Genomic DNA, 13,554 nt, shown 5'->3' with positions numbered 1-13,554 from the left:
CAACATTCAGCAGTTTAATGCTCAAAAGAAAAAAATAGAACAACTTTACTATATTCAGTGTAGCTTTCCTGTTGTCTAGTGAAAATCTTGCTCAAAGGCCTAACTTCGAGTCTTTCTACTAATAACTTCATCAAAAGGGTTGTTTCCACAAACTTGCAGTGCTGAGTTCTGGTGTGTTCACTTATTGGATTTTTGAGTTTCTGACCAGTCATCCTAGACATGAAATATTTCACATAACGACTTTGCTAACATTTTTGTCAATTTATGTTTTTAAGAACAGTCGGTGAATCTTTATCTTCCATGTTTGGTGCTTTATTATACTCATATTGAATCTCTGCTTTAATCTTCAGGGCAATGGGCAATCTTCAGCAGTCACTGGTGTGTTTTGAAAAACGGCTAGTCGTGGCACATGAACTGGGTGGGTGTGGAGGCAAGGCCCAGGCCTACGGCGAGCTTGGCGCGCTCCACAGCCAGTTAGGCAACTACGAGCAGGCCATTTCCTGTCTGGAACGTCAGTTGGCCATTGCCCGTGAAACCCAGGACAGGCTACTGGAGGGCGATGCCAGCTGCGGTTTGGGTGCAGTGTACCAATCTATGGGAGAGTATGAGACAGCCCTGCGATGCCACCAAAGCGACCTGGAGATTGCAGAAGAAGCAGGCAGCACTACACGTCAGGCCCGGGCCTATGGCAACTTGGGCCTTACCTATGAGTCACTAGGAAACTATGAGCGAGCAGTGGTGTTCCAAGAACAGCACCTTAGTGTGGCAGCTCAGACTAATGACTTGGCTGCCAAGACGCTGGCCTATGGCAGCTTGGGAAGAACACATCATGCACTGCAAAACTACTCACAAGCTGTCATGTACCTTCAGGAAGGTGAGTGAACAGAGGAGGGCATGGGAGAGGGTTGCCTTTGTTGCCTCAGCTGATAGGCTTAGAGTTTGTGAATTCATGAATATGAAATCCAGAGCCTATTTATTTTTAAGCCTTTGTCACACTTTTATTAGGCAGTGTAGGTGTGTGTGTGTGTGTGTGCACGCGTGCTTGTGTGCATGCGTTTGTGCTTTTGTACTTATGTGATATATGTGCACAAGGGGATTTTGTGTGAGCTTTATGCATCTGTGTTTGTTTTCAGAGCTGCATAGGTATAGCATTTGAGTATGTCTGTCTGTGCAAACCTATTCAAATGCTCTCAAAGTATTTCTCTTGTTTACTACTAGATGTTTTTTCACAGTTCTATATCGTCCTTCTCAGACCTGCCAAAAGATGTTTTCACACACTGGCTGCCAGACTCCTGCCTCTCACGTTTCATCATCTCCTTTTAAATGAAAGGGCGATAAAAACCTGAAACTCAACTTCTTAAAAATTAACTATTTCAGTGACAGTGCATGAAGTGCTCCTTTCTAAGGATTCGTTCAGTGGAAACATTTGTGTATATCTGTCATAGGTTTGATTGCCAACTTGACCCACATGCAGAGAACACTCAGGAACAAAGAACGTTTTAATTATTTTATTTAAAGACAGGAACGAGGATCTGGCAACCATGAAGGCCGGGCTGGGCTGTGATGGGAAGGAACGGAGGTAAATAATAGTAACTTGGAACGAATAGACTAGGTGCAGGTAATGCTTACTGATGGGGCGTCGGTATCCGCCAGGGAGAGGACACGTCAGGACTGAGAGCTGATCCAGAGAACGATGTCGGCAGGAGCCAGGGAAATAATCCTTTGAGGAGGGGTGGATAGGATTCGCGGCTGGAGCAGTACACTGATCCATTCGGACTGTCAGCCAGGTAAGATGTCCGGTGAAGTTCACGGTCCATGGGAAATCCAGAGATTCTTCTAAACCAAAGTAGCGAAGCATAGAGCAATACCTGCATAAGAGAGGCAAAGGTTACTGAGAGCTTGGCTTGACAAGAACACTTTAAAACGTGAGATTCGAGGAGAGCCGGTTGTAATACCACTGGGGCAAAACGGTCAGCCGCTGATATGCTGGCAGTCCTCCCTTTTATTGCACTGTGGCTGATGACCAGATAGGCTGCACCTGTCAACCTCCAGATCTCAGGACTCCTGCGCCACCTAGTGAGGAAACTGGTTACTGGCATGATCAGCAGTTCAGATCCTGACACCACCTCCCCCTCAACCATGCGGAACCTGCTGGGAGGCAAGGAAGTCCCGGATGATGGCAGGGTCCAATATGAAGGAACCCCGCACCCAGGAGCGTTCCTCCAGACCGTACTCCTCCTAGTCGACGAGGTACTGCCACCCACGACCTCGTCGACGGGAGGCCAGGATCCGGTGGACCGAATAAGCGGGATGGCCCTGGAAGTCCCGGGCGGGCGGAGGGGACCCGGCCGGAGGGCAGAGCGTACTTAACAGGCTTAATCAGAGAGACATGGAATACAGGGTGAATGCGGAAACTGGAAGGCAGGCGGAGACAAACAGTGGAGGGACTGATAACAGAATGGATGACATAAGGACCTAGAAACCTGGGAGACAGTTTCTTTGACATAGACCTGAGTGGGACGTCACGTGCGGAGGACCAAACCTTCTGACCCGGGTGGTATGTGGGAGCCGGCACACGTCGCCGATCAGCATAGCGTTTATTGAGGGCGGCAGACCTCTGGAGTGCCCTGGTGGTGGAGGACCACATATGCTTGCATCTGCTGATGTGGTGCTGGACTGTAGGTACGGTCGCCTCTTCATTGTTGGCAGGAAACAAGTGCGGCTGGTACCCCAAAGAGGCTTCAAAAGGGGTACAGCCTGTAGCAGCCGAGATGTGAGAGTTGTGGGAGTACTCCACCCACGGTAGAAAGGTGCTCCACTTGGTGGGGTCTGATAACGTGACGTACCTTAAGCCTGACTCCAGTTCCTGATTCAACCGCTCCACCTGACCATTATACTGGGGATGGTAGCCGGAGGTCAGCAAGACCTTTGCCCCAAGGGCGGCACAAAACTCCTTCCAAACCCGGGCGGTGAACTGGGGACCTCGGTCAGATAAGACCTCTTGAGGGATGCCGTGGAGCCGAAACACGTGCTTGACCAGCAGTTTTGCCATTTGGAGGGCAGTAGGCAGCTTTTGTAGCGGGATGAGGTGACAAGCCTTCGAGAAGCGATCAATGATGGTAAGGATGGTGGTCATGCCACCGGAACATGGTAGGCCTGTCACAAAATCTATGGCGATGTGGGATCAGGGCCGTGAAGAGGTACTCAGCGGCTGTAATAAGCCCGCTGGAGGTCGGTTGGAGGTCTTATACCTGGCGCAAGGCACACAAGCAGCAATGTAGTCCCTCACGTCTCGGTGCAAGGTAGGCCACTTGTACCTCCTGGTGATCGAGGCTATAGTTCGGCTGGCCCCGGGATGAGTGACGAATCTGGCCGAATGGAACCAGCCAATCAGATGGGATCGTACGGAAACAGGAACATAGAGGCTGGTCCGTTATCAGGCCCCGGGTCATCAGAAAGGGCTCGCCGCATGCTCTCCTCTATCTCCCAGGTTAATGCACCGACAGTACAGCTGGGGGATAGAATAGGAACTATTTCTTTCTCTGAATCATCATGACCGAACTGACGTGAGCGCACGTCAGGCTTGGTGTTCCAGGCCTAAAAGAAATAGACAAATTAAAACGGGAGAAAAACGACCAACGTGACTGATGTGAGTTAAGACGTTTGGCAGACTGGATGTAAGACAAGTTTTTTTGGTCTGTCCATACCAGAATGGGATGTTCAGCGCCCTCCAGCCAGTGACGCCATCCCTCCAGCGCCAGCTTGATGGCCAACAACTCTCTGTCGCCCACGTCGTAGTTCTGTTCAGCCGCAGACAGGCGGCGGGAGAAAAAGGCACAAGGGTGGAGTCTCCCATCCAGGTCCGAGCGCTGGGAGAGTATCGCCCCTGCTCTGGTGTCCGAGGCGTCCACCTCCACAACGAACTGCTTACTGGTGTCCGGGTGGATGAGCACAGGGGCCTGGGAGAATCGGTTCTTGAGTCTGGAGAAGGCTGCGTCGTCCTCAGTGGTCCAGATGTACGGTACCTTGGACGAAGTGAGGACGGTTAAAGGTCTGAATCCAACAGGGCCGTTAAAGGCACAGAGTCCTGATCTAATATTAGCTTGGCAGGTAACGTAAATCTAGGGGCCTTAAGATCTAAGTTCCGGCCCGTCGGTTACCCCCTATTACCGGCGGCCCCCCTCTTTTGGCCGAGGAGGACAAACTGAGACCTCATGAGTGGAAGAACCACAGTAAAAACACTGGTGAGCCTCACGACGGCACTGCCGTTTGTCAGGAGACAGCCGCACCCTACCCAACTGCATGGGCTCAGGGTCAGTATAGTTAGTGGCTGTGGGAACAGCGGAGGAGCGTGGTGGGGATGATTGCATGGTTCTTTGTACGACCCGCTCTACACGGGTGTGCCTCCTCTCTCTCATCCTGGTGTCCAAACGGATCGCCAAGGCTATATATTTGTTGAGCTCCTCCGGCTCATCTACTAAGGCCAACTCATCTTTTAAAGTCTCATCCAGAGCATGGAAAAAGGCTGTCTTTAACGAACTCTCGTTCCAGCCAGAGGCTGCCGCTGCAGTGCGAAAATTTATAGTAAACTCAGCCAGGGGTTAGTTACGTTGTTTCATGATCCACAATCGGCGGGCAACAGCGGTCTGATCCACTGCCACATCAAAAACCTGCTTGAACTCTGAGACAAACTGATCGAAAGTACAACCAAAACATGTGGGGTTGGTGAAGCGTGACTTCACCCAACGGAGCGCTTTACCGGTCAAAAGCCCTAAAACAAATGAAATCCTAGCATCATCATGTGGAAAGGCATGAGGGGAATGGTTAAACACCAAAGCACACTGTAAAAGGAAACCACCAAAATTTCCTAACTCGTCAGAAAAGTTTTCAGGATTAGGGGACGTGACATCACGCACCCGAGGAAGAGGTCGGGTGGCCGTGGCCTCGGCAGCGCCTCCGGTGGCTGCGTAGGCCTCTGCTGGGTCCGGCTGGGCTTACTGTTCTGTCATAGTTTTGATTGCCGACTTGACCCACATGCAGAGAACACTCAGGAACAAAGAACGTTTTAATTATTTTATTTAAAGACAGGAACGAGGATCTGGCAACCATGAAGGCCGGGCTGGGCTGTGATGGGAAGGAACGGAGGTAAATAATAGTAACTTGGAACGAATAGACTAGGTGCAGGTAATGCTTACTGATGGGGCGTCGGTATCCGCCAGAGAGAGGACACGTCAGGACTGAGAGCTGATCCAGAGAATGATGTCGGCAGGAGCCAGGGAAATAATCCTTTGAGGAGGGGTGGATAGGATTCGCGGCTGGAGCGGTACACTGATCCATTCGGACTGTCAGCCAGGTAAGATGTCCGGTGAAGTTCACGGTCCATGGGAAATCCAGAGATTCTTCTAAACCAAAGTAGCGAAGCATAGAGCAATACCTGCATAAGAGAGGCAAAGGTTACTGAGAGCTTGGCTTGACAAGAACACTTTAAAACGTGAGATTTGAGGAGAGCCGGTTGTAATACCACTGGGGCAAAACAGTCAGCCGCTGATATGCTGGCAGTCCTCCCTTTTATTGCACCGTGGCTGATGACCAGATAGGCTACACCTGTCAACCTCCAGATCTCAGGACTCCTGCGACACCTAGTGAGGAAACTGGTTACTGGCATGATCAGCAGTTCAGATCCTGACAATATTCACACTAGGCGTTAGGGTTGGGTGATATTAACTTAAAATGTTACCATGATATATCCTAGTATTCATTAGATTGACAACATAAATGGTGATAAAACACATTTAACGCCTTACTGCCTGAATTTATTTACATATAAATAAATTAATGTGGTTTGTTGTCAAGCAGATGCTAAATTCAGAAGGGATTGCTAATTTTATCACCTGTCATCACATCATCACCTTATTTCAGACATAGTGTATTCAAGCTTTACTGTGCATATGCTGAGAACCGAATATTACTCAGTCCTCCATACAGCTAAAACTTATAGAAAACATTTTTGCCACTTTTGCTGGTTCCTCAATAAAATGGCTTTAACTGAAGGAATAGTATGAAACCCTGATTTTGTAAAACCTCTAAATACCTTGATTTCAGTGATCACTTAATGGCTAGTCCACACAACCATGTTCAAGGGCAGACTTTATACTCAAGCACATCTGTCCTGTGCCAAGCACCTAACCTGTGGTGAATTCAAGAAAACTGGAGCTTCTCTAAAAAAAGATTTCTACATTTCACCCTGCGGAGAAGAAATGCAGAAGGACAGACACCTTCCATCTCAGCCCCCATCTTTTCTAAGAGTTAGCTGGGTTTACTGTGGCTCACACACTCACTGCAGGGCTGCTCGTTGAGCTTTAATAGAAACAAAGGCGACAGGCCATTCTGTTTCCACCCAGTCCCAGTGTTGTCCCCCTACGCTGTCCTTGTATTTTTTCCTCATTTTGGCTTTGAACAAGAACAGCGCCTTCACTATGCTTGACAGCCAATTATTTCTGGTCAACATACCCAAGCTGAAAAGTTGCCTTATTTTTTTATTTCAGTTACTACTGTTTTTGTTGTTGTTTTTTTTTATTACTTTTTGTGCTTCCTTCTGTGTTTTGAACTAGAGCTAGAGAGAAGCATTTCTAAACTACTACAGTTGAAATTATTTGACCTTCAAATCATTGTATGTTTGTGTATGCTTGATGATTATTGTGTTGGACAACATCCTATAACGACTAGCTTTCAGTAGGCAACATAAAACGTTGTAGAAAGGTGCCAAGAGGTTATAGAGCTTCTTTAGTATTTTTCTTGTAGTGACACAATATGTTAAACAATTAAAGTTCTTTCACACCAAGATGCGCTTAGCATTTAACACAATCAATCTTGTCATTAAAACAGTTTGGTCATTGTGCCAACTGATGGGCTGTTAATTGAATAACTAACAAAACTTACATATGCAATAGTGAACCATGAATAAAACCTCTATTTTGTTAAAAAGTAAAAAGAAAAACTCACCTAAACTTTAACAAATGTTATTTAATCAGGATGTAAACTCGGATGAATATATAAATTCAACTGTTGATTTTGTGCTGAAATTAGTTTAATCTATGAGAATGAGTCTAAAGAGAGACTAACATTAGAGATGGGCAAACTCTAAGGATGTTGCTGAAAAAATATTTTAGTGTAGTGTGTTGGCTTTATGAAATTTTAAAGAGAAAACAAGATTGACAAACACCTGATGAAACAGTCTTTCATAGCTTATACCTGGTTACCTGTCTTAATGAAGGATTTTGTTGGTTCACATTCAGCTTTTTGAAAGTATTGAAAAACGTTTACAAATATTCAGACCCTTCAGATCTGTATGCTAAAGTCAGGTTCTTTGCTTTAGAATGTTTTTGAGAAAAGGAAAGCATCATAAATTTTAAAGGTGGCAATTTTCCAAAAATAACCGCAGGTACCCATTGTATTAATCTTTTTAAGAAACCATGTTTATTGCTGCCAGTCTTGGCCAGGACACCCCCTGCAGTTTAGATTGTAAATCTCAGTGGGAGTCCTCTGGTAAAATATAGGTGAAATTAATGTTTTAAAAAATAAAAATGTTGTATGAAGTAAGAATCCTGAGTGCAAAGGTTGACTTCAAATCAGAAATGGTTGCCATGTGAATAAAACAATGTGAACGTTGTAGAAATAAAATTAATTTTTACCTCTAATGGCATGTAACTCTGATGAGAATTTTGTGGCCGATTTCCAGTCTTCAGTATTTGTAAAGCCTTGAGCTACTAGTACCGATTTCAGCTGATTCTGTTTCAGAACTAATAACTCATTAACTTAGTCATATACAGAGTAATGTACACCATATTCATTTAGTTTTAAAATGCATAATGCAGAGTATTACTTTGTTATCAGTTGAAAACTGGCTCAGAGTTTATCTGTTCTTTCTTTCTACGTGAAACGACTAAAGGAGCTACATCCATTAACATTTACTTTTCCTTCCCTTAGAAAGTACTCCTGGATCAGTGCTTTGTTCTCTTTGTGTCTCTGCTCTGGTCTCTCAAACCTCCAGTCGGTCGTGGCAGATGGCCGCTCACACTGAGCCTGGTTTTGCTGGAGGAGGTTTCTTCCTGTTAAAAGGGAGTTTTTCCTCTCCACTGTCACTACATGCATGCTCAGTATGAGGGATTGCTGCAAAGTCAACGCCAGTGACTGTCCACTGTCTCTACATGCTCATCCAGGAGGAGTGAATGCTGCAAGTCACTGACTGGATGCAATCTGCTGGGTTTCCTTAGGCAGAAAAACTTTTTATCCAATTTGAATAAATAACTGAATCTGACTGCACTGTTCAATGGTTAGGATTAATAGGAATGTATGTACCTGACTTTTGTGAAGTGCCTTGAGACAACATGTGTTGTGAATTGGCGCTATATAAATAAAACTGAATTGAATTGAATTGGTATTGCTAATGGTACTTAGCTTGGTCATATTAACAGTATGTAGTAGTTTTCCCACTTGCAACTCAAACATGGTTGAATTAGGGGTGATGTCATTCCCAAATCTGAGTTACAGTTCTCAAGGCAAATGAAATGCATCATCAGGCCCCTGTTTTGATATCAAAACCTTAGGCAATTGTTCTTGGTCCACCAAGCAAGAAGAAGAAGCGGTATATTTGGCTGCTGTGAGTGGAGGAATGGTTTGGACATAAAGCGTTAAAATTCAATGAGAACAATATCCATGTGATGGTTAAGTTCAAGTTTGGATCGATACTGCTTTGAGCCTTTGTTGCAGCCAGGAAATATTCAGGAAAAAAATGTGAAGAATAGCGACTTACCCATCCATGATATCATTAAATATCTACAGAAAAACTTTTTTTACAACCCAGTAATTTCACTGAACATGAAGCCCTGTGCAGAAACAATATGAAGAAAAATCCCATAGACTCAGATCTGCTACAAAAACTGTTAAAAAAAATGAGGGCACCCAATTTTTATTTTCCAGCCGCAAATGATGGGAGTTTTGAACATTTTAAGAAAGGTTTATTTTTAATTTCGCATCTTTCAGAAATCAGGTCATTTTCTAACTATCCACAGCCCTGTACTTCTAAGCAGCAGTTTCCAAACTTTCATGTCTTTGTATTTTAAAGGTTACAACTTAAATAACTGAAGAACAAGTTGCCTTGAGTTTACATTTTTAATTTTCTTGATTAACGTAATATGATAGCAATATTTACAGAGCCTTGCAAAAGCAGTCATAACCCTAGATCTTTTTCACATTTGATTACATTAATTGGGATTTTATTTGATAGACTAATGCAAGGCAATGCAGAATTGTAACCTGGAATGAAAATGATACATGTTGTAGTGGAAAACTTTGTTTGTACCAAGACAGAAATCTATGATTGTTGCTTAGAATCAACTTTATTATAATCTTGCAAGAACAAATAATTTTTTACAACATTGGAGGTGCTCAGGAGTGCTGCCAAATCAGTCTGACTAGTCAAAGCAAAAGTTCTCCTTAAAACAGCTTCAACAGCTATAAAGGTATTTCCCATGATATACAGACTCACTGGGGAGGGAGACAAGGTGAAACCTGTTGTCCTAGACATGTTGACAATGGAAATTGAACCTCACCCAGTGTGCCATACATGTTATCTCATATACCTACCATGACAAAGGCTGAGAAACCATCTCTCTAAGACTAAACAGAACCATCTGTCCTAACCCTTGCCATAGGTCAAGTCTGTAGCAGAACACCACAGAAGGGGTTTGAAAACTTTAATCAGGTCATGCAAAGTATCTGGTGTAAAACCAAGGAATTTAAGCTAGGCACTAAAATTTTCATTAACACATGGTATTTTACATTTTCTTGAAACGTTTATCACCTTTCTTTACTCTGATTCCCATAAATAAAATTCAGTGCTACTAATTGCCTTCGGAAGTCAACCTATTAGTAAATAGAGATTGACTGTGAGTGATTATTCTCAGTGGTCAGCATAATGAATTCCACAACTTTATCCCCGACCTGTCTCATGTTCCTTGGTGAGGTTTACCGAATGGTTAGTTTATAAAACAATATACCAAGCTTTGAACATCATACAGAGCAGTGTTCAAATGATCCTCTGAAAATAAAAGGAGTATGGCACACCTACCAGGACACGTCCATCCATCTAAACTAATGACCCTGATAAAGGCCACAAGCCGAAACGCAGTGGTTCCTCTAATGAAATTGGTGCCTCAGTATTTCAAGTGCTGCTGGAGTCTTCCGCTTATCATCCACCTAAACTGACAGGCCAGGCTAGGTGGGCCTTAATCAGAAGCAGTCAAAAAGTGCATTATAACTTTGGAGAAGTTGCAGAGATCCACAGCTCAGGTGCAGGAATCTGTCGTGCACTCTAAATCTACCCCTTATGGAAGAAATCTATTGCTAAAAGAAAATTTGAAGTTCCATTCCCCAAAAACCTTGTAGGGAACAAGGGAAAAATTTGGAAGAAGGTGCTCTGGTCAGATAAACCTTTTAGCTTACATGCAAAATGTTATGTGTGGAGGTAACTAACACTGCACATCAATCTGAACATCTTTAGTGGAAACAGTTAAGTGAAATGTAAAAATGGATGAAGCTAAAAAAGGGAAATCTTGGAAGGAAGTCTGTTAGAGGCTGCATTCATTTAAAACTGGGACAGAGGTTTATCTTCCAGCAGTAAAATGGCACCAAAACACAGCCAGAGTTACAAATGGTTTAGATCAAACCTTTTTAATGTGTTAGAATGGCTCAGTCAATCTCTAGACCTAATTTCAATTGAGAATCTGTGGCAAGACTTAAAATGTGCAGTTCTCAGGTGCTCTTCACCCAGTCTGAACTTGAACTGTTATGCAACTAATGGGCCAACCTTTCAATCTCTGGAAGAGACATAACCCAAAAGACTTGCAACTATATTTCCAGTAAAACTTGGTGTTGCAAAGTATTGACTCTGAGGGGCTACATCCAAATACATCCCACTCTTTTCTGTGTTTGAATTTTAAAAGATTATGAAGATCATTTATCATTTTCCTTCCATATAATAATAGTGCACTACCTTGTGTCTGTCACATAAAATCCCAATAAAACACATTAAAGTTTGTGATTATAACATGACAAATATTAAAACATTTCAGAGCTCTGAATACTTTTGCAAGGCACTGATCTGATGTGATACCCGTCTAAACACACAACACCCCCTAACCACCCCCACCCCCCGTAGCATTGCACTAGGCCTTTATGTGCCTGACTCTAACATTCACTTTATGGCAGCACTGAGCAGCTGCATGTAGGTGAGAATCTGGCAAGGCATTGTACCTCCCTCTATAGCTCTTTTTTCACAAGGCTCTCAGCTGTGTGTAGCACTTTTTCATCCCCACAGTCCAGCCCAACAGAAGCAGCACTTCATCCTAGTGGAAATTGCGTGCCGTTATCCCCCATTTTTCAACAATGACCCGGCCACCGTTCACTGTTCCACACTTGGTTATGATCAAAGGGCACTTTGGCGCCGTGTGTGTCGTGTTGGTGCATGCGACAGGTTACTTCTCAGTGGCACCATGCACGCGCATGACACGTGTATGTGGAAAAGACCCTGAGGAGTGTGGGGCCTTGGGGCAGCCACAGTGGATCTCTCCCCCAGCTGTCAGGCAGCCTTTAAAGTGTTCTGCAGTTGCTCTTCAGGGTGCAGCCAGCCACGGCCAAGTCCCTCATGTCAACTGACGCTCCGTGACTGTGCCTGCCGGGCGCTCCAAAGGCACGCATCGCGACAGTGACAGACACTGACTGATACAGAGCGGGAGAAAAGAGAGAATGAGGGAGCAATAGGCAGGGAAGAAGACGTTGGAAGAATAAAGAAGGTTGGCAGGCAGATGGAGGGGAAAGACTGAGATCACTGTGAGTCATAATTCACCTTGTATTTTTCACTGTCAGCTGGAGAATAAAGAAAACATAGAGCTGGTTGACATTCGGGCTTGATCATAAAGAACTACCACAGAGCATCTCAGAGAAAGAAGACATTTTTTGAGGGTGTGTGGTGTAGGATATGTGTGTGTGTGTGTGTGTGTGTGTGTGTGTGTGTGTGTGTGTGTGTGTGTGTGTGTGTGTGTGTAGATGAAAGGTTTAGAGATGGAGTTGAGAAGAGTGAGGGGTGATGCTGTCAGAGAATGAAAAGGATAATTTAGACCTGTTTCCTCTCTCTTGCTCCAGCGCCTAATGAGCCCTAAGCAGTGCAGCAGTGCCGCCACAGGGAAGATGAAACAGGTAGAGAGCGGGGGGTGGGTGGGGGTGGCAGGGACAGAAGCTCAGAGATGAGAGGAGTAAGTACAGGAGCACAGCAGATGCATGGCGGTAGAGGGCATGCAGTCGGCTAAGGGAGGGTGTGTGCAGAGATAAGGAGAGAGGAAAGACTGTTGCAGGCTCTGCTTCAAAGGCTGCCGACTTGCACGGCCATGAAGGAGCCATGAAGTCTAAGGCTGCTTGGTGTGCCGGACTTGCGGAATAGGCTGCCATTTTCAGGTCACACTCTCTTATCTGGTCCAGCCACAGGCGGTTTTTCCAGGAAAGCGGAGAAAAGCGGACTCAGAACTAGGCTGGCTTGGCCTATTTTCTCTCCTCTCTTTGGCCGAAAGTGTGTTTCGACCCCTCAGTCACACAGCTGGGGTGGAGAGAATAGACTTCCAGATACAGAGACGGTGTTAAGCAGGACTGTGCATGATAAATAGCTTGATGTAAACTGTAGCAGGCTTGCTGAGCTTTTAGCACCTTCTGGGTGATGTGTGGCTCAGACGTAGCCATTTTTTTCATCATTTTCCTGCACAGAAGGGCATTTTCATCTCTGTAATTGGGCAGAACCAGGTTGTCAGCGGGCAGAGTGAGAACACATGCAAAGATGTGATATCGGCCTAGCTGCTTGACAAATTAAAAGTGAAAAACAAACTGTGTGCTCTGATGATGATCTCAGCCAGGCACATACAGTCACACCTAGGCGTACAGTGCTGGTCAGCAGCTTACATGCAATACACCTATAATGGGTTTAAATGTCATGATCATTGAAAAATGATAGTGATTAATTTGAGTTGATTTTTTTCTGGATGAACTAATACAACATACAAGTTCAGTTTTTAATAAAAAACAAGAATGGGTTGATCCTCTCGACCTTTCTGTCTCCCTTCTGTCATTATTCTGACTCAAATTTTGACCACTCATTTCAAAATTGGGAGAATTCGCTTTAATTCAATTCAATTCAGTTTTATTTATATAACGCCAATTCACAACACATGTTGTCTCAAGGCACTTCACAACAGTCAGGTACATACACTCCAAGTAATCTTAACAATTGAACAGTGCAGTCGGAGTTAGCTTTTTATTCAAATTGGATAAAAAGTTTTTCTATCTAAGGAAACCCAGCAGATTGCATCCAGTCAGTGACTTGCAGCATTCACTCCTCCTGGATGAGCATGTAGAGACAGTGGACAGTCACTGGCGTTGACTTTGCAGCAATCCCTCATACTGAGCATGCATGTAGCGACAGTGGAGAGGAAAAACTCCCTTTTAACAGGA

General features: G+C 44.5%; 1 protein-coding gene across 3 annotated transcripts in view; it reads left to right on the top strand.

Moving 5' to 3' along the window:
* LOC124877784 (tetratricopeptide repeat protein 28-like) overlaps positions 1-13,554 on the top strand; it is a 318,485-nt gene that overhangs the window by 264,076 nt on the left and 40,855 nt on the right. For all 3 annotated transcript variants that reach the window (XM_047381288.1, XM_047381287.1, XM_047381289.1), the window contains one exon: positions 351-874. In XM_047381288.1, the coding sequence (XP_047237244.1) occupies positions 351-874 (524 nt within the window). The remainder of the gene's footprint in view (positions 1-350; positions 875-13,554) is intronic.

Source organism: Girardinichthys multiradiatus, chromosome 12 (assembly GCF_021462225.1).
Source record: "Girardinichthys multiradiatus isolate DD_20200921_A chromosome 12, DD_fGirMul_XY1, whole genome shotgun sequence".
Lineage (NCBI taxonomy): Eukaryota > Metazoa > Chordata > Actinopteri > Cyprinodontiformes > Goodeidae > Girardinichthys > Girardinichthys multiradiatus.
This window is presented reverse-complemented; position numbering and strand designations above follow the sequence as displayed.